The 25,944-nt window shown below is 39.4% G+C and overlaps 1 protein-coding gene across 2 annotated transcripts in view; it reads left to right on the top strand.

Moving 5' to 3' along the window:
- The first annotated feature begins 15,056 nt into the window (after positions 1-15,056).
- fgf11b (fibroblast growth factor 11b) overlaps positions 15,057-25,944 on the top strand; it is a 36,180-nt gene continuing 25,292 nt past the window's right edge. The window contains exon 1 of one of the 2 annotated variants that reach the window (XM_067494726.1): positions 15,057-16,072. In XM_067494726.1, coding sequence (XP_067350827.1) covers positions 15,880-16,072 — 193 coding nt within the window. In that variant the 5' untranslated portion in view covers positions 15,057-15,879. The remainder of the gene's footprint in view (positions 16,073-25,944) is intronic. The other variant, XM_067494725.1, reaches the window with a different exon arrangement.

Genomic DNA, 25,944 nt, shown 5'->3' with positions numbered 1-25,944 from the left:
ACAAGGACACAGTTGTTATAAAAAAATAAAAAAAAGGTGAAAAAATGTAACAGTGCTGGAAATGTAGTGTCTGTCTTGCCTGTGTTTCCACAAATGGCGCATGCAAGAATCCTCTAGTCCCAGCACGATTTGTAGGATCTCAGAGGGCATAAAATACTGATGAGAATACTCTGCTGTGTCAATCTCTTGATGATGAAGCACCGTCTAACTGTCTGGTGTCGAAGAGCACAACTTAAGGCTGCTGCTAGAATCTGAAATGTGAAACACAGAGGGTACTGCCTGTACCTCCCAGTTCCTTCAGTTCCTTCAGTAAACCCAAATGTGCAAAAGACCCACTAAATCAATCAAAATCCATTTTGACTGGATTCAAGCTGGAGACTGACATTACATTGCATTAGGATTTTCTGGGAAGAGACATGCGTTATATTTAACAGTTGTTTTAATGTAACACAGTTGGGAAAACTGGCCATGGGTAGCAAGCATCTATTTACTAAATTAGATGTGATATTGTGTGTGATATTGTGTTTCTGTCACTATTTGTCCTCTTTTTTTCTAAATAAAAAGCTGTAATTACATTATTTTCATTTTCAATAAATCATTCTGACTATAAAGTGTCAGACAACTGACCATATTGTTAAACCAACAGTCTAAAACTTAAGAATTATTAATACACATTAAGATGGAACTAACAGCAGCATTTCCGCTTGGAGAATGACTCAAACAGTAACTTGATTAGGAAAAAAGCTGGCAATTAGTTTAGGGTTGATCGATTTTAATCAGTTTATTGACTAATTAAGTCATTGCTATGTCTTATAACAGACAATTGTCACCAGCTTTAAGATGATAGATTCTTCACAAACAACGTTGCTTCAGTTCAAAAAACAATTCCAATGTACACGCTGTGTTTTGAAAACTCGACACAGGTGAAAAGTTAGAATCCAGTTTGTTATGAATAGTGAGGAATATAAAAACGACAGATGTCTTTCGATTTGTTTAGGAACTGATGAACTGAAATTATATTTCCTAAATGTAAAGACCATACTTGAATGAAAGAAGTATCTGATGTCCTTGCTGTGCGTTTCAAGGATACAGCAGCGCTGTGAGACAGTTGCGTGTTGTGTACAGCAGGAGGTGCTGGCTGACTGTGCTCTGCATTCTTCATCCTTCTCTAATCCTGTAGCGGCTCTGTCGGTGGCAGATAGTCACGGTCTGTGGGTAAGACTATCAAGGAGGAGACAGAAACCAGGTTTGAGAAAGAAGATGGGAGGATACACAGGGACCGGCAAAGGCAAATGGCGCTTTAGTAAGGTGTTAAGATGAAAAGTGGGGGAATAGGTGGGTAAAAGCGTAAATGTGTGTGTGCGTCTGTGCTAAAGCCTCTTGGATGATGCTTAAGGACACGCTTTAGTTTGGCAGGACCACTTTTCTTCTCAGTGACTGCCTCTCTTCTTCTCTGTCTTCCCTGACTGGCTTTAGACCAAACCTCGTTCTACTGTTACATCCCCGCTCGTGCCCCCTTCGTCAATCTTCTTCTTCCTCTTTCATCCCTCCTTCTTTCACTCAGTTTTCTTCTCATCACTCTGTGAAACACTTCTTTGTCCTAGTGTCTCCCTAAGGCCTCTGTCTTTTGAGTTGCTGGTGAAATTAGAGGGTATAATTTCCTACAATCAGCAGAATCTGGCCCACAGCACCCCACCCCCTCCTTTGCCCTTCTACCATCCAACCCCCCTCTTCAACACTAATTCTCCGCTTTGGCCAGGGGCAGAGGAGCACCAGCAGTCTCAGGGAGAGACCTCATTTCGTTCTGTCTTCTTCGGTACACGGGGTCACGTTTATCTCTTGATCACGGGGGAAAGAACCAACCAACACAGGGAAAACTAGGCACTAATGAGGATAAAAAGCAGAAGAGCCGATCCTGGAGAGACTTAAGGGGGGGGGGGAGGGCAGAGCAGGTTATGGTCAAATAGGTGGAAGAAAAGCCAGCGAGTGAAGGATGATGAAGAGGAAGAGCTGGAGCAACATGAAGGAGAACAAACAAACACACTTGGATACATGCACGTGCACACACTGCACATCACTCACTGAACCAATCTGCCATGGATAAGAAGATTATGCCTCTGAGTTTCCTGGAATGTTCTCTGTTGCAGCCCCCCCAACTCCCCCCACCCTTCAACCCCCTAACACTCTTTCAGTCTCCCTTCTCCAGGCTGTGGCATGGACTAAGGTTTGGATGGCATGATCTTCCACAGCTCAAGTTATATAAGCATGGCCCCATCCTCTCCTGTGTCCCCAAAGATGGCTACTGAGTTGCACAAACACTGTTTCAGTCAGACTGTGTAGAGTCCAGTATCCTTGCACAGCATCTTAGCTGTTTGACACTGTCTTAGATGCTTTAACAGACTCACACAACAAGCTTCTGTAGAGCAAAGACACTTCATGTTCTACAGTGTACCTCCATAAGCCACATGACAATCAGCCTCTAACCAACAGTAGGGGAAATTTATTGCAAGCAATTAATGAAATTATAATAATTATTTCTGGTTAATCGAATGTATGAAGATGTCCGTCACCTCAGAAAGTTGTCCTTCCTTCTCCGAACACAATTAAATCTATTAGTCCTTCCTTTTTTTCTACCCACACACAAGCCACACCATCACTCATCCCACTTTTTCTTGTACTCTACAACATCTGTTTGTTGCCAGTGCCCATTAATCTCTATTACCCTAGTGAGAGTACTTCTCAGAAGAGAATAAAAGAAGGGTGTTGTTTTGGGGACAGGTTGTAATGTACAAGGTATGGTTCATTTACACTTTTCATCTGCGTCGTACTTTGTTTGTGTGTATAAGGAGTATATTGATAAAATTAATATACATGTAAGACAACCTTTATGCATCGTAGAGCTATTTATCCATGCAGCAACTAGATGTGAGGCGGCAGCATTACCATCATTGTACCCTAAAATAAATCTTTGCCAAAAATGCTGCATAGCATTACAATTTCATGGAAGAAACCGATTAATGGACTAACTTTGGCTACAATCCACTTAGAACTAGACAAGAAGTTGCAACAGAAGAAGAACAAAATCAGCTGGGATAAGCTACACTAACATGCAGGCAGGACTCTGGGTGGGGAAAAAGCTGCTATGATGAGGATGAAGTTGGAAACTTTCGTACGCTGACACTATTAGAAATTAGCCCTGATTTCAATAGCGTGGGATCTCACTGCAGTAACACCTGGAGATTATTGGTTTGCTAGCGTTACCCGTACATATTGTTAATCTACCACAGAGGATCTTTCAAAATTCGACAAGAGGAAAATATTATTCTTAAGTTGTTCAACTACTTTCCCATGCAGTCTTTCACAGAGAGGTGAACATTAGTCCATCCTTACTTCTAAGGATACTGACCTGTTGCCAAACGTATTTTGGAAACATGGTTGTACGTGCAGTATGTTGTCAAAGTATTGAAAAGAAAACAGCAAAAGCACTGGTATAGTCCCTTGTAGAATACAGCAGCATATGAATATTTAAACAATGATGACAGTTCTGTGCAGGCAGTCTGACCATACGCTACAATGATGATGAATGACTCATATTTAGGTTTGCTAGCTAGCTAAAAGATGTAGAATCTGGCTCTGAGTTGACCTTAATTAGCATTCTCTTTCAGTTTGAAAAGATACTGTCGGATGTGATAACATTGGCCATGACTCAAAATCTTTGAAGTATAATTGCAGGGGTGAAGTTGAGGTAAATAAATTCTACTGTAAAGCAAGTGTTGAATGTAATGCATTTTATGACTTCTCTGCCCTGCAGACTGTGACTTGAGATTCATCTCAGTTTCTAAAGCTTATTGCCACACGCTTATGAGGTCTTTTAGGGACATTCAGTGAGCTATTATACTCTCATAACTAGGACTAAATTTTTACGGCGAATTACTAGGCAAGAGCTACAATATGTGCTGTTGCTCCGATAAAAGGTTCTATTCCACCCATGGTGAAAAACAAGCTTCTGTGTTAGTGCTTTGAGTATCAGGTTTTTTTTAATGCCTTATATTCCATGTGCTGCGGTGGCTAAATAGAGATTAATAATCACAGTGATCAAATCCGACATTGAAATTTGACATTATCACAGAAGTGGTTATAGACTTTTCTGAGCCATTATCCGCATTATTAAACTGGTTTTGAAAGGATGGATGGCTTTAGAATTCGGTAGAGACAACCAGACGTTATTTATAGAAACCATGATGAAAAAAGGTTCCATAACCGTAATGAATTTTAACGTTCTATATTTGCCTAACCTATACTACTTGTTTTAATTCAAAACCCTGATCTATCTCTAACAACCAAGTTATTTTGTGCCCACACTAACCTCAACCCTAACTTAATCTTTATAACAATATATAAGTTTATGTGTTATTACTTGTTATTAAAGTTCTGCCTTACAGAATATCTACCTGGGCTTAGTCATGTTTTATTTTCTTCCATTTCGCTCTTTGATTTCTCTATTGTGTTTGTCTCTGCTGATTGCACATGGTAATGATGTTCACCTTTGAATAAAATCTTAGAACTTATAAAGGATCACACAAGGGTTCAGAGGACTGATGTTTTACATATTTACACAGTGTGTTTTCATGTCAGACAGAAACAATCAGGGGATTTACATTTATACTTTGTTCATATCTGATAAGCTGTCATAATCATTTGTTTGGTCTGCACATAAGTCAGCTCTGTAAATACACTCCAGTGCAGTGATGACACATGCACTTGTGTCACTGAGAGAAAGTTGGAGTTAGGGATCTATGGGGATATACCTGTGTGTTTAATGGTGAGAGTAAAACTTCTCATAATATTTTAATTGCAGTGTCGGGGCGTCTGTTGAAAGACAGGACTGATGTGGTGACAGATGAGGGTTGGGGGTAAATAAGGATTTGGCTGTCCTCCACAGGAATTGAGAGGACAGAGTTTGTGGATTAAACTGCCGTTTTGGCTGAAAGGCACCTAGCCTGTGGCGGCATGGATGCAAATCCAAGGGCTTATTACCAGAGGCACAAGTATACACAAAATACAAATGCACTACACTAACCCAAATATCCAATGTCACACACGTGATGTGTGATTATATGATTAGAGGAGAAAATTCAGTTGTAGCCACCAGTTGGCTACAGAAAAGGTGCTAATTAAGCTGCAACTGAAACTATTTGGAACTTCGCAGTGGGTCAGTGACTTACTCTGTTGCCTCAGCATGAAAGTGCTGTTTCCTCAGAGGTGTCAGTGTAACTGTGATTGTATTAATCTGCGTAAGCCCTGTGATGAACTGCCAACCTTCCAAATGCATGGTGGGATAAGCTCTTCCCTCTGTGAGATAAAAAACTGTCATGAGCTAATTTTTGTACAGTATATGAAAGTCAAAACTATGAAGTCAAAATCAATCAATCACTTGTTTAATAAAACATATTCTAGCTTCTCCTCCTTGGCCTGAGCATTTTTTGGCTTCTGCAGATTCATCCATAATGCATACCCTCACTTTGACTTGTATTACACGACAGGGATTGGCACAGCTCCCTAGCAAACAAACACACACACACACACACACACACACCTATAGTTGGATTTAAAGTTGGCTCACATGAGATAAACAGCCTGCTCTGACCACTAAATTAAACTTACCGCACACAACTCCTGTGCAGTGTAAATCTGAACACGTCACTCAGAGTGTAACATGGGTGGTTGAGCGCTGACAAAGATTGTGCACTACTGAAAATAAAACTAGGTACTTACTGCAGGTTGTGATGAAAGAAAAAAAGATTTAAATAAGCTCAAACCATGCAGCCTTGATATCCGCAAAACACCTTAGAGACACAACAGTAGCCCATAAATTGCTGTTGAACAATTTATGGGAAATTCCCAGGGAAGACAACAGTCTGCTTTATTGATGCGAAGTGGCACTTATTAGGTTTCCTCTAGCATGTCATTTAATTGTTCCTCACAGATGGGACACTGGCTTGTTCAGTGAACTGCTAAAGGGGGGGGGGGGGGGGGGTCCTGGCAGAACAAACAGGAAGCTCTTTTCCCATTGTCTAGATCTACATGTATGCGCATGTGTGGTTGTCTTTTTGTCACAGCAGGTAATGAATTATCATATGCCAACCAATTTGTTTTTGAACATTCATGCATCCTGCGCATCATGAATGAACCCAATTGGTGTAACAACAAAGAGGACACTGATCACATCCATCTGCATGTGCTTTGATCGGTAAAAACGCATGCGGTTATAGTGCTGCCAAACAATTTCTTACCTGTCCACGTTACAACTCCACTGCCTTCTTTTCTCAGGCAATAAATACTGGCAGGCAGTGTGAAGGAATAATGCCTTCCTGTTTACATTTGTCCTCAGCATGGCCATACAGCTGGCAACTGTTTTACTTAAAAAAAGAAGGCGTTGGTGTTGTTTCAGACTGGGGCGTTTCAGGGGTTGATAATAACAAAGATATGCATGGTCTGCACACAATAGCGCAAGCAAGCCCCCAGCAAGAAACTTGACTGAAATATCCATTAATCCACTGCAGTTTCCCACTGGTTCAAAGGCTGCCTTGCCGCGGAGCTCTACAACATCAAAGAGCACTCTCTTATGAAGGGTAGCAGTGAAATTTTGGAACTCTCAGTTCAGAGATCTATCAGGCTGCAAGAAAAAGTCTTTAGGATTCACCAGGAGATGCAATTAAGAGTGATTATTGTGACATGACCTCCAGATTGATGACTTGGTAAAGGTTAAGAGATACGGATTCGGCTTCAAGCCTGTTCAAACTGTTTGGCATTCCATTTAATGTTGGCAGTCTGGTCATCTATGTTTTTTTGTCTTATATTTTATAATCAGAATTAAAGGGTGGAAAATTACAAATAAATGGTTTTTAGCTAACATTAAATCTACATTATTGTACTGTATTTTAGAACAATATTAAAGTAGGAGTGTTTTTCCTGTTCAGCGTCCCCCCTTTTTTCTTTGTCATGTAATGTAATGATGCTGTATAATACTGTTACGCCCTGTAATTGCTTTGTTTCTGAGAATTTGAGTTTTGTTTGTCATTTTGAGTTTCCCTTGTGTCGGCTTGGCCAATTTAACCGTTATTACACCATTCACTGGAGCATTATCACATACTTACTGTATCAGTACTACTTTTGAGGCGTGTAATAGAGAGGGGATTTCTAGTGCCCATAATATTAACACATTCTAATCCCACAGTGTCAGACACTGATGACTGCTAAAGCGTCAAATTGTGCCGCTTCGTATGCCCTTTTCAAAACTGCATGTTGGAAGACACACAGCTTCAAAACCGGGGACAACTATGGGAGAAAACACACAGAGTTAATGACATACAGTGGTGACAGCTGTGGTGTGAGAGGAGAGAGGGTCAAGAGGAGGAAAGGAGCTCAGTGCATCAGGGGGTGGGTCCCCCAGCAGTCTAAGCCTATAGCTGCATGACTATAACTAACTATAAGCTTTATTAAAGAGGAAGGGTTTTAGCCTAGAGTAGACAGGGTTTCTACCGAATCCGAACTGGGAGCTGGTTCCACAAGAGAGGAGCTTGATAGCTAAAGGCTCTGCCTCCCATTCTACCCTCGGAAATTCTGGGAACCACAAGTATGGACCAGTTGTTTGGCCTCACTTTGAGACAGGATGCTCCTAATTTTGGCAATGTTCCCTAGGTGGAAGAAGGCTGTTTGTTTTATATGTGAGGACAAATCCTGGTCATAAATAACTCCAAGGTTCCTTGCAGTAGTACTGGAGGCCAGACTTATGTCATCTAGAGTGACAATATGGTTAGACATCATATTTCTGAGATTTTTGGGCTCAAATACTATGACTTCAGTTTTGTCTGAGTTTAGACACAAAAAACATTGTGAGGCATCCAGGCCTTTATATGTTGTAGGCTTGAAGCTTGATTAACTGATTATTTTCATCTGGTTCCATAGATAAATATAGCTGGGAATCATCAGCATAGCAGTGGAAATTTATGGAGTGTTTTCTAATAATGTTGCCTAAAGGAGACATATGTAAAGTAAAAAGTATTGGTCCTAACACAGAGCCTTGTGGAACTCCATAGCTAACCTTTGTGTGCATGGAGGATTCATCATTCACATGAACAAATTGGAATCTATCAGATAGATAAGATTTAAACCTGTCTAATGTTTTTGTACCTAAACTTAACCTTGTCAATTTAGACCCTAAATATAAGAAAAACACAGATAAAAACACGGCATGTTTTCATGCCCTGTATTAATTTGTAATGGGCAGAGCGTCTGAGAGTAAATTTTAATTATTTACAATGACATATTGGATATATGGGAGGTCACTTGCAGCCTGATGGTGACTGCACAGTCTAGACGTGGGCCTTTGTTACACGTCATACCCCTTTCTCTTGTACACTTATGTTTGCTGTCTGTATCCCCACTGACTAACTAACTAGCATAAAACATATAGAAGCCTTTATTTTCAATATCCAACTCATTTATTAAAATCAGAAATGTAATGTAATGTTGGCAATTCTGAGAAAATGAGCAGTTATTAATGTTGTTTTAAATATCCTTTAATTTGGGAAGCTTGGTTAACTACACCATCCCAAAAGGCACGAGATGGCATAAGCTTTTGTCAGCATAACATTTCCAAATTATATTTGTATCAAAATGTATCAAATACCAGTACTGACTGGTTAATTTTGGTCCTGCACTAAGCAGTGTGGAAATTTCAACAAGCTTTTTTATGTTAAGTCTTATGTTAAGAGTTTAATCTAAGCCATGGATGTGCTGTAATGGTAAGTCACTGAACTCTTTCTATGTATAAAATTATTTTTGTGCCCGTAATAGCGCTTTCCAATTCACAACTTATTAGAATAACAAAAGTACAGTTTTCAAAGTTGTCAGTTATCCAGAGCATATTCCCTATTAAATTTAGTTACGATCTTGCACCAACTACTTTAATATTAAGCTCTTAACACAGATTAAACTTAATTCAAAGAAAAAAATAAAGCATACTTCTGCTCCTTGCTTTCTGTTTTGCCAAAATATAGCACATAAAGCGACTGCTGTTACTTTTGGAAATGTAGTGGACTCTTGCTGACATAATGAAAATGTCTAACTTATAATTTAAAACCTGGATGGAAAATGAAAAAAACTGTTTGTCATTCTCGCATTACAGCCACCGAGGTGCCCTTGAACAAGACCCTAGCTGCTCCAATAAGGGTGCTTAGCGGCCAGCAGATCAGATTGTTTGAACAGTGCAGCATTCAGGTGAAAAGTCTATAACAGCATGCAGGTGAGAGGAGTGTTAAAGGAAAAGGCAGCACTTTATGGGTACATAAAGGTTCAAAATAGCTGTTTTGACTATCCTCTCTTTCCTCTAACTGCATTCTAGGAACATCACCAGTAGGACTAGAAAAATACATATGCTTTGACTGGGTTTATTCAATAGCCGCTGTGACCAGCCAAAGCAGTGATAGGTGAGAAAAACAACAGCAAATACTAAAAAGGGATTAGGACTCAGCAAATTCCACAAATTTATCATTCAAAAGTAGACTGAAAGCATCTTTCTCAACTGCTTGATTTAGCACCATGTTATCAGCAATGTGCAGTAATTGGCCAGTGTTTGTTCCGCCTGGGCCACCGTTGCTTTATGTACACCAAGGCTTTTTGGCAGAATCATTTTAAGTTTTCCGAGTGTGTTTTTGTGCTGGTACCTTGTCTAGTTACAACCTGTCACGGACAGCTGACTCCCAAAGTTTTGATATTCCATGTGGTGGTTCACAGATGGTGAAAAAAGTTAGTTGTAGTTACGATAATCCATATCCAGCAATTAAATCTAACAATGTAAATTGTGAATCTGGTGATGTTTGTATTTTGTCATCTTCTGCTGTTTGTAAAATCTTAACTAACTGATATAAAAACAAATTAGTTTTGACCCTTACAGAGGTGTCATGATCCTGACTCAGCCGAACATCTGTCATGGGGGGTACTAATCTGATAACCTGAATTATATTAGTAATAACACACAATACATAAGAATGCAAATACAGTAGTAAATGTTTTGGATGTGTTTATTCATGTTTGACGATGTCTGAAGCATCATTTGTATCAGTAAAATAAGACAAATCTGATTTCTGAAACCATCAAGATAAAATAAAATAATGTGCCATTTCCTAAATCTTAAATGAGTAATTCGAAATAGTTTTTTTCTCAACAACTGAAGTGTCAAGTAGTAAGAAACCCACAGAAGCACAAAATCTGAAAACCCACTTGTGTGACCTAATTTCTTCATTCCTGCTTAGCTTTGATTCTCTGCAGATCCTCTTCATATCTGCACAAATAGATCATTTAACAAAAAAAAAAAAATGCCAGATTACATTATATCTGTGTAGACTGAAGATACACAAACACACTTTGATTCGTATATTTTGGAATGTTTGTGTTTACTGGGAACATTCTTAGAGGGATGATGAGATTCCGTTCTAGCTGGAGTAGTTCATAAAGGAGGAATCATTATTTAAAGCCAAACATTGAATTTCCATTGCTAATCCATGATACGTAAGGTCATCCAAATCTGACACAGGCCTATTTCGGTTTCCATTCAGTTTTATAAAAATGAAGGATGAAGATTGTGGAGCAGGGCAAAAGAGATTGAGGACTGAAGAGCAGAGATCATCCTGGCTTGCATTAATCAGATTAAAACATTACTGTTGCATCTGACACAGTCACGCCTGTCTTCTAAACACAGGCAACGACTTTGAAAGCATGTGAAAGTTCAAAGGCAGTTTTGTATTTTTTTTTAATTCATATTTATTGTCATTCTTCAGTTGTACTTTATTTTTTTAAACAAGTTCACAGTGTGCTGAACCTATATAATTCCTAACCTGGACAAGACAAGGTAAGACCAACGTCGCCCCTAAAGATGGGGTCAAACAAAAATGCCCTGTCTTCCTCAACATGAGCAGATCCATCACTTATCACTACAGTGTGTGATAGCAGTGTGACTGCTACCACTAAAAGAGGCTCCGAAAAATCTGTATTCAGTAAACAATCTATACATAGTCTGAGAAAGGCAGATTTAATCCTAAAGATTTACCTGCTGACACTTTACCTCAGGCAACTCTGAAAATGAATGCAATGAGAAAAGACAATGTCCTATAGATACGAAAAAAAAAAATAATTAAAAATTTCTTCTATGATACAAAAAGTTTAAAAATGCAGTTTCAATAATCTAGCCGACTGTACTATTAATAAAGTGTCACTGCTCAACTAAAATATCGGTAAACCACATGGAATTTCAAATCAAACGTACAGTATTTCCTCACTTAAAATTTGTAATGTACTGCAGTTGCCATCAACTGAAACACTTTGCATGTTGTTTTGCGTTACTGTTTGAATCATGCAGCCACACATGTAAGAAATGATAACATTCATCATGTTGTGTGGTATAAAAGAGGAAAGTTTCACATGCCACGTATTTCTCAATTGAAAACATATTACCAGAGACTGATCTGAAAAGAGCTATATAAAGAATGAAAATGAGAATCACATGTGCTACTCCAAACTGAGTGACTCACCAATGGGTCATGGCCACTGAAAATATTATTTCTGTACGCAAAACGCAGGCCTCACATTCTACTTGGTCAAATAATGGGAAGGGGATTAACAAAGAATACATGATGAGCAGAGAGAGGATTGAAGGAGAGAGAGAGAGAGAGACAGCGATAAAGAGAGCAGGGAGAAACAGACAGAACTGGGCCAATTGTTTTGATGTGTTAAACTCTTTCCAACTGTGTGTGTCTGTGTTTGTGCAGCAGTGTTTACATAAAAACATGATTGCACGTCAAACTCTGATTATTCATGTTTGCAGTAGGTGACAGGTCTCATCTGGTCCCTCTGCCCAGAAGAACAAGTCCTTGGGCAACAAACACAAGTTGTTCCAGCAGCTTGCATGTCAGCTACACCATGTTGTGTCCCTATATCTCCCCATGGGGATTAATATGGTTATCTATCTAAAGTAGTTTTCTATATAATAAAAAAAGGATGACAGAAAAGAGTATGTTGTGGAATTATTTTATCAATCACTTAAACCGGATGGTACTCAAAGTTGTTCACTAGTTGTTTAGGCGACTCAGTGGTGGAAGAAACCTTTGGATTCTTTGCTTGAGTAAAAATTCCAACACAATAAAATGAAAATAACACACCAAAAAGTAAAAGTGCATTCACATAATAATAATAACATATAGAAGCTTGCTGAAGCTTGTTGAGATGAGGCTAGATTGTAAAATATTAGCTAATTAGAATTTCACTGATAATTTAATTTGAATGAAAATATCTAGTAGAGGGAGAAACATTGTTTTAGAAGTAATTAACACCTTAACAGGACAAGTTTTTCATATGTTGTGTATATGTTTTACTTGAGCTAAACAAAGCTATATTATGTTAGTGTTTCTAGTGTTTGCGCACAGAGGTTTTGCTTGCACACACTAACAATTTGGTTTCTCTTGTAGCACGTTTGGTTGGTAAATTCCATTTAAGGGTCGAGTAAAACAAAGTGAATATAAATAAGATATTTCTCCTGTATGTCCCACTCGGACACTCAATGAAAGCTCCCTGGGATGTTCCTCTTCTAACCTACTGTTTCTGCTGATGGCAAATACGACAGAATATTCCTGCCAATACTGCCAGTTACGAAAGACAAAGTTAAACCGTGCTATTCTCATAAATAACACCTATTCTATTTAAAACTTAGTTTTAAAATTATGAGGCAAACACACTGGAACTTACAATGGGTAGTCAGATTCAAACATAAACATCCCATCAATATAATTTTTTGGTGCATTTACATGGTACATTTAATGATGGCAACAGGGAAATCAACAACCTTTTTTTTAAGTCAACGACGTCTGACTCTTTGCCAGGCAGAGAAATTTGGGCAAGTAAACAAGTACGACATTCGGATCCCTCCCCAGCTACCCACGAAACGTGGTTGTGAACTATATCACTATCTATAAAAATATTTTGTCGCGTAAGAATGGTGAGGGGGGGGGGTCTTGTTGGCGGACCGCCATGCTCGTGCCAATGTAGGGGAAACACTGTAGTATGATGTGATCATACAGATGACAGCTCATAGGAAGAAATGAAAACTGCCTTTAGTGTTAATGAATCCATTTAGTGTTGGGTAGACAGTTTTATTCCAATGATGGAAACATTTCTTGACCTCGACTGTACACTGTCGCAAGAATCCCCACTTGGCTTTCGTTTCATGTAACTTGGCATGTACCTGTGACAAAAAAACAAAAAAACAAAAAGCAGAGCAACCTTTGGCAATATGTGTAAAGTAGTGTCCATTAGGGGATTGATTCTTTACCCAGACTAAGAAGATGAGTGCAAGGCTGAGGATGGATGGAGAATGTGGGGGAACAAATCATTAGAAAAAGGAGAAAAATATATTTTTCTATTTTCAAGTCAATACAAACTGAATTATCTCATCCCTGGCTCTTTACCCGCTGTGTCGTCGTCCCTCTGAGCAGATCATCCCCTTGCTGTCACCTGTCAATCAATCCCTGACAGATTGCCTAGCATTGTTAGAAACAGAGTGAATTGACCTTGCACTTTGAAGTTGCTTTGGCTGCTGGTTTCCCTGGCAATCGGCTGGTAAAAGAGGTTCCATGCCAAGCAAATCTGGACTAACTGCCTCTCAAATAAGCTGATTTGTTGGGCTTAAGGGGCCATACTACCAACAGTCACAGTATTTTATATTCACTTTTACTACAGATTCTAGGTGCATGATTATGAGCTTTTAAGTTATGGCTTAGATTTATAATGTCTGCATAACCATGTTTTTACATTAAAGGTGAATAAATCCATACATGTTGTTCAAAATACTATTTTATAGAAACAATTGTAATTGTTTAACATTTACTTTATATTCTAGTCCTGTTAAGATCCTTTCTATTTTGCAGAAGGAAAATGATAAGCGTAAACCTTTTTATCGTTTTTAGTGTAATTCAACAGGATGAGAAACGCTTGACTGCAGGGTACTGTCATTTACCCGCTCCCATTACTGCATGCAAAAGTATGTCGGCACGATTTGTGCTCTCTACTGATACTCGTGGAAGTTTGTTTTGTTGCATATTACTGGAGAAATGTCAGTCTTTGAACAGAAGTGGAACAAATGAGGATGCTGCATGTATATAACGTTGGTTGTTTTTGTATGGATTTTGTAGGTGGGGAGCTGGGAGAGAGCAAGGATGATGTGCCTCTGTGTGTGTGTGTGTGTGTGTGTGTGTGTGTGTGTTGGCAGCAATGACCGTCAAACTCAAGCTGTCCGAGCTCGTGTTTCTGTTGGGGTTAACGTAAGCCAATTCACTTTTCACTTTTTTTTGTTTGAATTCCATATGTAAAGCTCAGAGACGAATCACATCTGGAGGTAAATCCTGCATGAGGGGATGTCCTGGAGGGAGGTGAAGGCGAAAACTGACTAATGACACGATTAGAGCAGGAAAGACAACAAAATATGCTGATGTAGTTGTGGATGTGGGGATGCTTGTGACAGCGAGGGAACAGCCCATGGGTGCTGCTGTTCTTCTCAAGGAGACAGAGAACTGTCACAATGTGCACCTTAAGCATTCTCTGTCCCCCTCTCTCTCTCTCTCTCTCTCTCACACACACACACACACACACACACACACAGGCTTTCTGTCAAATATGTTCTCTCCGTTTGAAGCGGTTTATTTTAAAGGGATGTTGCTGTAAAATAAATGTGTACCCCATTAGCCGCTTCCTTTCCCCAGTCATCCCATTCTCACACTTCACAGCCTCCATACCTCCCTCCCTGCCTTCTGTCTCCCCTGCTTTTTTTAAATCTCTCTCTCTCCCGCTCTCTCTCTCTCTCTCTTTCTCTCTCCCTCGCTCTCCCTCATGAATGTCACCTCTACTGATGGTGGCTGCTGAAATTCACACACACACACACACACACATATTCTCACAACCACTCACTGACTTTGGATTTGAGAGGGAGGGAGAGAGGGAGGGAGGGGGGAGGAAGGGAGTTCGGTGAGGACTGTGGGAAAGAGCGTGCCATCGGAGGCAGAAGAGGAATCTCTGTCTGCTTGTGTCCATGTCTCCGCTTTGTTCCCGGCTTCTCTCGCACAAAGACTGTACACGTCCCGCCTGCTGTTCTGCCTCTGGATTTAAGTCGGCTGGATTACCGCTTGGACTCTCTGCTCATTATTCCATGCTGCCACATTTAAATGGGAGGCAAAGTTGGACCTCTGTGGACTGCACAAATGGTGACAAACACTTTGATTTCTCTTGCGCTTTTAAGAGCTTCCTAGCATTCAAAATGATTTCCCTTTTCTTCAGTAAAAGGGTTTTTATACGTAAAGTAAATTGAGCTCCTCCTCTTTCGTATTGTCTACTTAAAGTAGGTTAGTTATTTTGCAATATAAGATTTGGCAAGTGAGACACAGCTTGAGGTGAAAAATGAGCGGGGAAGAGGGGTAGAAAAATCTCCATCTTCCGCTTTTTAAAAGTCAGTCGTTCTAACCTGTGGTTTTAAATTATGTGACTGTGGCACTTTTTCATGTACTGTGTTAGAGCAGATTTTTATTTTTGTCAGAGCAGTTGCTTTACATTGGACCACAGGGGAACTTACATCTCCGCTAGTCTTTCCCTCTCTACGGGGACCCTCCAACTAAACTAAACCCGCTGTTAACCCGATTGGACCCCCCGATCTCCCCTGGGGGGGTTTCTCTCTACGCTCACCACACTCTAATTGTCTGCAAAAAACAAAAGCTAAACCAGAAGAGGTAGAATTGACAAGGAAGATACCCCCCTCCCAAAGGTGAGAGGGGGGGGAAGATGGCAGCTCTCGCCAGCTCTCTCATTAGACAGAAACGGGCGGTCAAGGACGACCAAACCAACCGACCGGTAGCCAGCAAGCGCAAGCCCTGTCCCAAGAGCAACAAGTCCTTGTGCCAGAAACAGATACTGGTCCTGATCTCCAAAGTGCGGCTATGCGGGGGTCGAAAAGGTCGAAACGACAAAAGACTGGGTGAGTCACTGCTATCGTTTCCTTCTTTCTCGGCTTGTTCCTTTTCTTGCTTATGTGCTGTGATATATGGCTGGAGGTAAAGGGTGAACACAAGTTAATCAAAATGTTATTTATCTATGATATCATTGAAACACTGATGCACATTTACTACTGTGGGTCTTACAAAACTCAATGGCTCAGTTTGTTAAGTCAGGTTTGGACAAAACAAATATTGAGCTGTATGTAATATGTATTTCATTTCGACATAAAGGAAATTACTAAAATCAAATGTGACTTTTGTTTTTAGTTCACGAAAAAACAGCCTTTCTGCACAATCACAAGATGTTTTTAAAAATGTGAAAGATTTTCTTCTGGAAATGAATGAATGTAATATGAAGTCCACTACTACACTGGCCAACAGCTCAGTGTCAGGTTCATATGTTAAGTTCTGCACTAGTAATGTCTTGACATCCACAGGTGCAACACAACCAAATCTGTGTGAAATACTGCCTGTGCTGAGAAACTTTGTCAGGTCTCTGATGTACTACTTTCTCTTTGAAAGCAGACCTTCAACACTGAGGGAATGACATCATAGAGAATGATGTGATGTGCTGCCAACATCACCTTCTCTTATCAAAACTAGTCAATTGAAAAGAAAAAGTGTGCAATATTTCATGCATATCCCTATGCTTTTTGATGTATTTCTTGGTATGTTGTGTATTTTTCTAAATACACTATTGCAATAATTAAGGAGACAGATCTATGTGATTTCTTCATTTTTTATTTATTTTTTTGTGTAGCTTTTTCTCATTTAATGTGCCTGGTGGACTGGGAAATTACTAATTTATGTTTGAAAAGTGTAAATTTGCAAGTGTAGTATACGCAAGTTATATTATGTATAGTGCAGAAATGTTGCTCGACAAACATCCTTCATAAAGAAGCAACTTTACTTTAATGGCTGATTGAGTAAGAAATAAGTGTTTGTCCTCCTTGGAGCTAAAGGCAGCATGTGAACACACGGAATGTGACGATGAGTGATAAGCGAAGCTTTGGCTAGATGGGGACTGGTCATACAGTATGCATCTGCTAAGCTTCAAACAGCACTGCCATTTATGAATATTAAAGTCCACCTCATGGCCAAAAGACTGATATTCTCTAGAAATGTTATATATTGAACAACAACTGTTGGGGTACATTTTTAAGTCTTGACAGCTTGTTTAATGGTATTTGTGGCGTTGTGGTGTGGTAGTGAGATAATTACTGTTACTGACTCAACATATTTAAGTCCTGTCTTTAGAGATGGAACAGCTTAATGTTGAACACGTCCATCACATACACAAACCTCCATGTATATGTTGTCAGACTTAAATGGGACTATGATGACATTCTGCGATAATACAGCTCGGTTTCTGAGAAAAGGTGTATTGGAATCATCATGTTGCATATCTTCTGGGAATTCTGGTAAATCCCCCTTTTTAAACAAAGCTGGCTACAAGTTGTTTACATAATACCACCAGATGTCCATCATGGACAAAGAGGTTGATTTAAACATAAATGTAAATGGTCTTTGCTTTTTATCCAGTTACAGTTTGATATATGCTTCCATTCCTTGGTTTTGAAGTGGTAGACATCAGCGTACTTACAGTAAGTATAATATAATGTACTTGAGTATTTCCATTTTAGACTTTCGGACCTAAGCATTGTTTCTATGTATCTAAGCATTATTAATGATTCTAAATTAATTGCATACATACATTTTACTGCAAAAGTATTTAAAATATTTCAGTTCAAATGACTTACGCTGATGAGTTAATGTAATGAATTAATGTAATGAATCATTGACAGAGCAGATCATATGCCATCGATACCCTTCCAGAACGCTCCCAAATTTCTCCTGGGCTTGGGTCCAGTGTACAAAGGTGCGCTGGCTTTTGCAACTTCTAACAATGGGGTTGGGCAGTGTGGGGATTCAGTAGCAGGCATTGTCTTGCCAAGGGACACTTTCACATATGGCCAGGCAGACATGGGCCACAGACCGCAGACTCTACGATTCGTAGGCAGCCATTCTTGTGGGCCACTGCTGCCCCATTCAGTATTTACTTTTTAACGTATTTTTTCTGTGATTGTTTCTTCACCTCCCAAGTGACAGGATTATTAACCCACCGACATCAAAATTACATATAGCTGTCTGTAATTCTGTAAGCTTTTATTGTGCCAACAATGTAAGAAGAAATCTTCATGTATGTAGACATCACCACAATTTTGTGGTGATGTCCAAAACTTGGAGTTTGTTCTCAAACCTTTGTTTTCCTTCTCTTGCTACACAATCGGTTTAAAAAAGAATTAGAGCTTATAGATTAAACTTATACATTTTTGCAAGATAAGTCTGTATCTTTTGTAAGGTGCACATTACACTTGGAGCTACAATCAATGCATTTAAATGGACTTTTGTAACCATGTTACAGTCGGCTTTCTTTAAGCTAATTTCTTAAATTGAACTTTCTTCTTTTAGTTTTAGTTTGGCTAGTATGTGTACATAAGGGTCATTAAAGTTCCTTTTGACTTCCCTATATCAAAATATCTCACTACTTCTAGCTGAAAAATGCCCTCAGATGACATCACTCGGAGGAACCTTCAGTTCACATTACGTCATCTTGCTGCTCATACTATGAGGTTTGTGATGACGCTCAAGCTGCTTTTCCAGAGCTCCCCCAGATGAAGTCATCTGAACTCATAATGATGAAAACTCCTCTGGGTGATGTCATCTGGTGGAGTTTTTCAGCTAAAAGCAGAGAAATATTTTGATATAGAGAACTCAAAGGGATTTTTTTGTGTAATTTAAATGAGAAAGCTCCAACAGAGAGAAACAAGCGGCTGAGGGAACAGCTGATGAGGAAGAGATCATTAACAGAGTGATGCCACCTCGTTTTTATAACAAATTCTGCCTAAAGTCTTTGGATAAAATGTATCTAAGTGCCTCATACAATTCTAAATAAGTTGCTTTTTTTTTTTTATCCAGACAATTTGCGCTTTGGATCAGCTGTTCTCTCTTTTTTACCTTTTTTTCCCATTCTCACCCCTCCTGTCGCTCTGTAGCCATCGGAACACAGTCAAAAAATGATAAAAAATACAAGGAAAAAAATTGGAAAAGCAGTGATTTTTGTCAATATATAGTTCATCTCCGTGGCCCACGTTTACAAAGTAAGTCAGAGGTAGAGGAGAAATCAGAATGCTCTGCTAGATACACAGATTAAAGTGCATGTAAACATTGTTCCCCACATACCCAAGAAAGCAGGTTATTTGAGTGACTTGGGAACCTACAGTAAGTGCATATAAGTGTAGTAATGATGGCCCAGTGACATTAGACTCCAAATAAGTCCAGTCTGCTTCACCCACCTCTCCAACTCACTGCTCAAATGCTCTCCATCTTCCTCAGCCCAGCACTTCAGGTTGTCATCACATTACAATAAATGAGAACGCTCCAGTCTTGCAAATCAAGCTAAAATATTTTAAATTAGGACTGATTACATGGACAATCATTGATCGAAAAAGTAGAAACAGACATCTCAATGGGTCTTGGTCGCAGGAAGCATTGACAGCACCTCTCCAAAATAAGATTCATATTGGAGTATATTTCTAGAATAAAACTTTACATACTGTAGTTTTAATACTATATTACTGTCAAATACACTAATACATTTATTCTACACAGCTCAATTGTTAGAGAATTATGCAGATTCTCTACCAGCTGTCATATTAGCATCACAGCAGCATGCATAAGCTATATTTACCACTGCCACAAAGCAACGGGCCACTTAAATGATAGGATGGACATAAGCCCTGCTGCTTATACATGTGGTTGGCTTAAAGCTCACACTAGATGAAACCCATGAAAAACAGCATCTGCCTCCCAACTCTTTATCACCCTCCACTAGCTGCCCAGCAGAGTCCCATACTGTACACATGAGACGGTTTCTAGAGCTGGCCACCCACTTGAAGCACACGGACAGCCAAATGGTGAAGGCACGAACCAAATTTCCCACAGCATCCTGGGTTTCAATCCAGCTTCGGATGCCATACCCCCAGCTCGCTCTCTTCATGTTTCCGGTCACAAATTACCCAAAAGGTCTAAAACAATAACAAAACATAAAAGATCAACATCAACGTCACTGTGATTTTGTTTTAGCAATTTTATTAGCAATTAATATTCCCACTATAAGTTTGTTTAAGGTGAATTCTGACTTGAATTATCTTCCACTGTGTGTCTCCTTTAGTATCATACTTTTGGATTAAATGAGCACACAATCTTAACACAAAACATACAAATGTGCATCAAAAACAGCAGCACTCTTAGCCGAGTTATTAGAGGTGAATGCATGCAAATACAGTGCAGACCTACACATCTTGTAGCATTGAGTGGGCTGTTTGGCATGGTGGTGTACTGTAGTATGTTCTAAGAGTAAAGCATCTGCTGGGCCTGTCCACATTTGGAGCAGAATTGTAGACCCAGGCTGGCAGCCAGCAGACCGGGTTACAAGGAGAGATCCAGCACAGGATAGCATTAAGCTGACCCCGAGAGATCAGGGCTGCGAACTTGCTTACTCAACAACACCTGATCAGACAATGCAGTGTTAGGTAGCTTCTCATCAGAACTTTACTGAGTGAGACAGGGGTCAGAGAGAAAGAGAGAGGGAGACAGATAAAGAGATTTAAAAAAAAAAAAAAAAGGGGGGGGGGGGGGGGTCTGTAGAGGCAAACACAGGCTTAAAGGAACAAATTAAGATGTTACTGACGTCAGAGAAATTTGTTTCAAAAGGTGGTGGTGGATGGCGATGACTGGGGGTGGACACAGATAAAAGGGTAATCAGAAATACAGAAAATAAAGAGATAGAAGTGGAGATTAAAGGGAAGGTGGGTGGAACTGAAAAGAGCTGTGAATCAGCCTGTCATAGACACAACATGTGGAGAAGTAGATGAGATGGGGAAATCATGGGGCTGGATAGTAAGTGTCTCTGCAAAACAGCTTATTACAGACATTAAGTTCTTCTTGTTTAATAATCTGTCTAATGTTTATTGACTTTATTTGATCATTTCTATAAAAAGGAATGTTTATAAAATAACTAATTAGGATCAATACCGTTTGGCTGTTTCTGAACATAGTATTTTCTGAACACAGGCGTAGTGACACTCACAGAGTAAGTGAAGGACTTTAACATCTGAGAGTTAAGTTTGCATTGTGGCTTGTGTGTGAAGTAGTTTGGCAATTTCACATAAATAGATTCTAAATAAGATCACTTGATGAGCAATGGCCCAAAAAGCACATTTCCCATAGACAGTCATTACAAAGCAATTGGCAATAAAAACGGTGAAAAAGATTTTACTGAGTGTTATAAAACATGCAAATTGATACTTTGCAAATGGAAAATATGACCCATTTTGTCCAATTTATTGTTCAGAAAAACCACAGGAAGGACAATAGTGTTCATGTAATTGTGGTCATTTTTACGTCTGGAATCCAGAATAACAATCATTTTTTCAATCTTTGGATTAATAAGCAACTTTCATAGGCGTGACATAGGTGCCGTATTGTAATTTTTCTAGGCCCTTGTCGATCAAATCTGATCAAACCGCTCTGCGTTTGAACATTCAACCTTAACTTCAACTTCAAATTCAGACATTTGGCAGGACATTTGGGATACTGAGTGTAGAATAATTAGGAAAATATTAAGGCTGCAACATAACAAAATAAAAAAAATGTAAAGGGGGTCTGAAAACCTTCTGAATGCTCTTTATATATACCCTGCTGGCATAATGGGCTGGCTAAAGGAGGAGACGGAGGCCACTGACAACAACACAAGGAAGTTCCTTACAATGAACTGAGGGTTGCACCCCAAATCCAGCATCCTGAGACTGTGCACTAAGTGCAAGGAAGGAAGCTGAGGATTAGTGAGCATCAGAGGCACTATACAAGATTAAACAACAAAGATCCATGATTTCATCAGGAAGATGCCCCCAAGTGATGATGTGCTTAGTCAATACTTCAGGCCACAGGAAAACCACAGGAGCAAGAGAAGGTAGAGCAGGACCCCTCATGGAAGGACAAACCTCTGCACAGTATGTGTCACTAGCGGTGTCAGATGGAAGAAATGGCTGATATCAAAAAATCCTACCAGTGGCTGGACAAAGCTGGACTGCAGGACAACATATAGGCACTCATTCTAGAAGCACGGGAGCAGGCTCGAACTACAAGATAAATAGAGCCCAGGGTCTACCATACCAGGCCGGACTCCAGGTCCAGTCTGTGCAAAGATGCACATAACAGCAGGGTGCAGGATGCTGGCAGGCAGGGCACGGTGGTTGGTACAGTACAGGCTAAAATCTTGTGAGACTTCCAGATACAGGGGACATAGTAGTGGTAGATAAATAAAAGAAAAAGGCTGTAGTTATAGATGTAGCAATCCTAGGTGATAGCAGTTTTAGAAATGCCAAGGACTGAAAGAAGAGTTAGGAAACATGTGGAAGGTGAAGGCACAAGTGGCTCACATTGGTAATTGGAACATCACTTTTCAAAATCATAACATAAAGTCAAAACACAGCTTCCAACTCACCAACAGAAAATGTTGGGAGTGCATAAGCACAACCACAAAAATTACAATATGTTGTAGCTTAATATTTGTGGATATATATGTATCAGATACAGTATGTGCCTTAAAAAAAAAATCTTTCAAATGTTCCTTTTTTGGTAATAATGAAATATTTTTTAATCCATTTTTTAATGTTTTCAGGTGGTGTTACACTCTTTGCTAAAGTAGTGCTAACAAATTGTAACCACACAGTTATCGTGTTTACAACTACCATGAACCTTTGTTGCTCAGCAAATGAAAAAAAAATAAAAATACTATAGCAGCAGTATTTTGTACTGACAGCAGTACAAAAGATTTCCTGGTTGAAACTGGACAGAACAGTCTTGGGAATAAACAGCCTTAAGAATTTGCTTTTAAACTTTGTTGATGTTGCAGTAAATAATCACAAAAATCTCTTGAGATATGTAAAAAAATAAACAATTAGATTAGTATCTAATTTAAATCAAGGTTCTTTTAAACAGAAAAGCTTTCATAAAACAGGAATAGTTCCTATTTTTTCTTATCTAAATTTGAGACATTTCCAATCACCAACAGCCTTCTGTTTCTCTGCATCTAGATAAGACAAATAAAAGATTAGTGGTTGATTGCTGTTGAGGTCATGTCTGGGGATTTTCAGCCCTCATTTCATCAGTGATCTAAAATCTCTTGTACCAAATGGTGTTGACGAAGATGTGGATGCAGCTTGTGAGTGATGATCTGGTTCCTTGCATAAACCTTGTCCGACATGTACACATCAAATGACATTTTCCGACTCTGATTTAATGTTTTAGATTTTCTATACGTTTTCAAAGTCCATTAGCGATTACCGGAGCTATTTATCTGACCTGATGTCTCTGATTGGGAGAATCTCCTTAGAGGCTAAGTAAAGTCAGTATTACAGTTGGAGTTTAGAGTTGGCTCGAGAAAAGGTATTCAGTTGCAGAGAGGCTGATGACAATGGCCTCAAGTCTCATTCAAAGTGAAGTGGCAGATGAATGTTTGTGCAAAAACCACCCTTTTGTTTCCTGTCGTCCTGGAAATACCATCCTAACCTCCCACACATACCTGCTAAATTGAGTATGTGGGTGTTTTGAATAAAGCTGACAAGGATAGATTGAATTTACATCCAACAAGAGATAGACAATGAGGATGGAGGACACCTACAGAGGTAATGATGGGAAGACAGGGACAGGGAGACAGACTGACTGTGTTTACATGCACTTAAGTAACCAGGTTACTCTGAGAAATCATCTTTCTCAAGTACTTGGGGAACAAAGTTTAAATGGACAGAATCCTGGCTAATTCAAATCTGTGTATACATGAGGCACCTCAGACTTATTTTGGAAGCATTGCTCACAAGTTTTAACTGCATGGTGAGTTTTCCAGACTTAAGTAACACAAGTAAGAGTTTGTGTTACTTGAATTGTCTGTTGGAACAGAATTTGTTTTAAAATGAGGCGGCATTGCTCCGTTAATGATCTCTCCCTCATTCAGCTGTGCACTCAGCTGCTTGTTCCTGCCTGCAGCCTTTTACACACATGCATCATTGGTCAAAACTAATAAGAAATGTAGTTATGCGTCTATATGGCAAAGAAATTGGTGTTCTCTGGGAAGAAACTGGATTTCCCTGTTTCCATAATCCCCTACTCCAATTTTCCAAACCAGTTATACTGTAAGTAACCAGAAGTCGCTATCAAAATGATGACATTTAAAATTGGTTCAGTCAGTGAAATTCTGTTGTGGGAAAGAAAGGAGTAGAATTTGGCCAATGGTAGATTTTCAATTTGTAAATACCAATGTTACATCAACAGTTGAGACTTACCCACAGGAATATGTTGGCTTGCTTGGGCCTTTTAACAGTTGCTGGTCCTGCACTCTCTTCCTATACCTTCAAATAAAAACATCCAACTGATTAATCTGCATACGAGAAGAGAAAGCGGCTTATCTGTCAGAAAAGATCATTATTTCAGATTACTAATTTTTCTTCTAATTGTCCAATCCCAAAGCTACTTATTAAAAAATATACTCCATCTCTTAATATACATCCCCAACACGATGCTCAATATCTACAGGTTACACCCGTATATTCAAACACCACTCTTGCACAGCTCATTTAAACATGAGGAGTTTAAAGGCAGAGCTTTCAAATCAAATCTTATTTAAAGATTTACTACTGTACTTTAGCTATAGTTTGGCCTTTTTTTTTCCCAAATGGGATTTTTAGTAGAGATTATTCTGGAGACACCTCCTATGACAAAGACTGACAAAGCATCACTGGCAACAGTGCAGAGTCATTCATATCTAAACGTTTTTGAGCAAGAGCCCTTTTAATTGATCAGAGGAGGTCATAACCTCTGTGTCCGATGTTTTGCGTATGTGTACTCTTTATTCATTTGCTCAAAGATGTTTACACACCAACTCTTTAAGTGTATGACTGTGACTAAGTACATTAGCTAAACTTAGCAATATGACCTAATGCTTGGCTGGAAGCTACAATGGATTTCCTCAGTCATGTGCTCTTATATATCTCCACTCAAGCTTTTCTTCTTTCTCCTTCATTTGTGATTATTAGCATTGCATAAGGCCTATATCAAGGTTTTTAGCAAGTGAGTCTTTTGTTGTCCATCGGCATGCTGATCTCAGTCAGAGTGTGTGATGATCACAGATTCAGACAGATGTCTGGACCCCCGTTGGAGTGCAGAGCAATGTTTCTTTGTTCTGTATAAATTGAAGTGGCTATTTATGTCCATGCTGGAGGGTCAGAAAGAGAGGTGAGGTGTTGGAAGCCTTGTTGGTCTTGTGCTCGTGCCTCTGTCTTCTTCTGTTAAATGTTGTGTCGACAAAGCAGTTTTAAATCTGGAAAACAAATGACATTTTTGCACTGTGACAAAACCGCAGCGTGCTCCTGCACCACATCATGGTGCTAATAAAGCACATCTGTGTATCAGGAACGTGTTGGCTTTGGCTTGTGTCTGACAGGCTCCCATCAGCACCATTAATAAGCAGCAATAACTCTGCTTCACTTATCTGAACTACTGACGCTGTCATGTGAAATGATTAATGAAGCCTCGAATTTAAAAGAAGACGCCAGTGTTGGAGTTGCAAGTGATGTGATACATGTCATTCATTTCTATTCCTTCTGTGACCTCGTCGCCACCGTGCTATCGCCTTGAGTCTGCCTCTACAAAATCCCTTTTCAACCTGTCTTCCCCTATCTCTGCTTACTCCCTCTCACACTTGTCACATTCTGTATCTCAGTATCACCATCGC

Source organism: Channa argus, chromosome 24 (assembly GCF_033026475.1).
Source record: "Channa argus isolate prfri chromosome 24, Channa argus male v1.0, whole genome shotgun sequence".
Lineage (NCBI taxonomy): Eukaryota > Metazoa > Chordata > Actinopteri > Anabantiformes > Channidae > Channa > Channa argus.
This window is presented reverse-complemented; position numbering and strand designations above follow the sequence as displayed.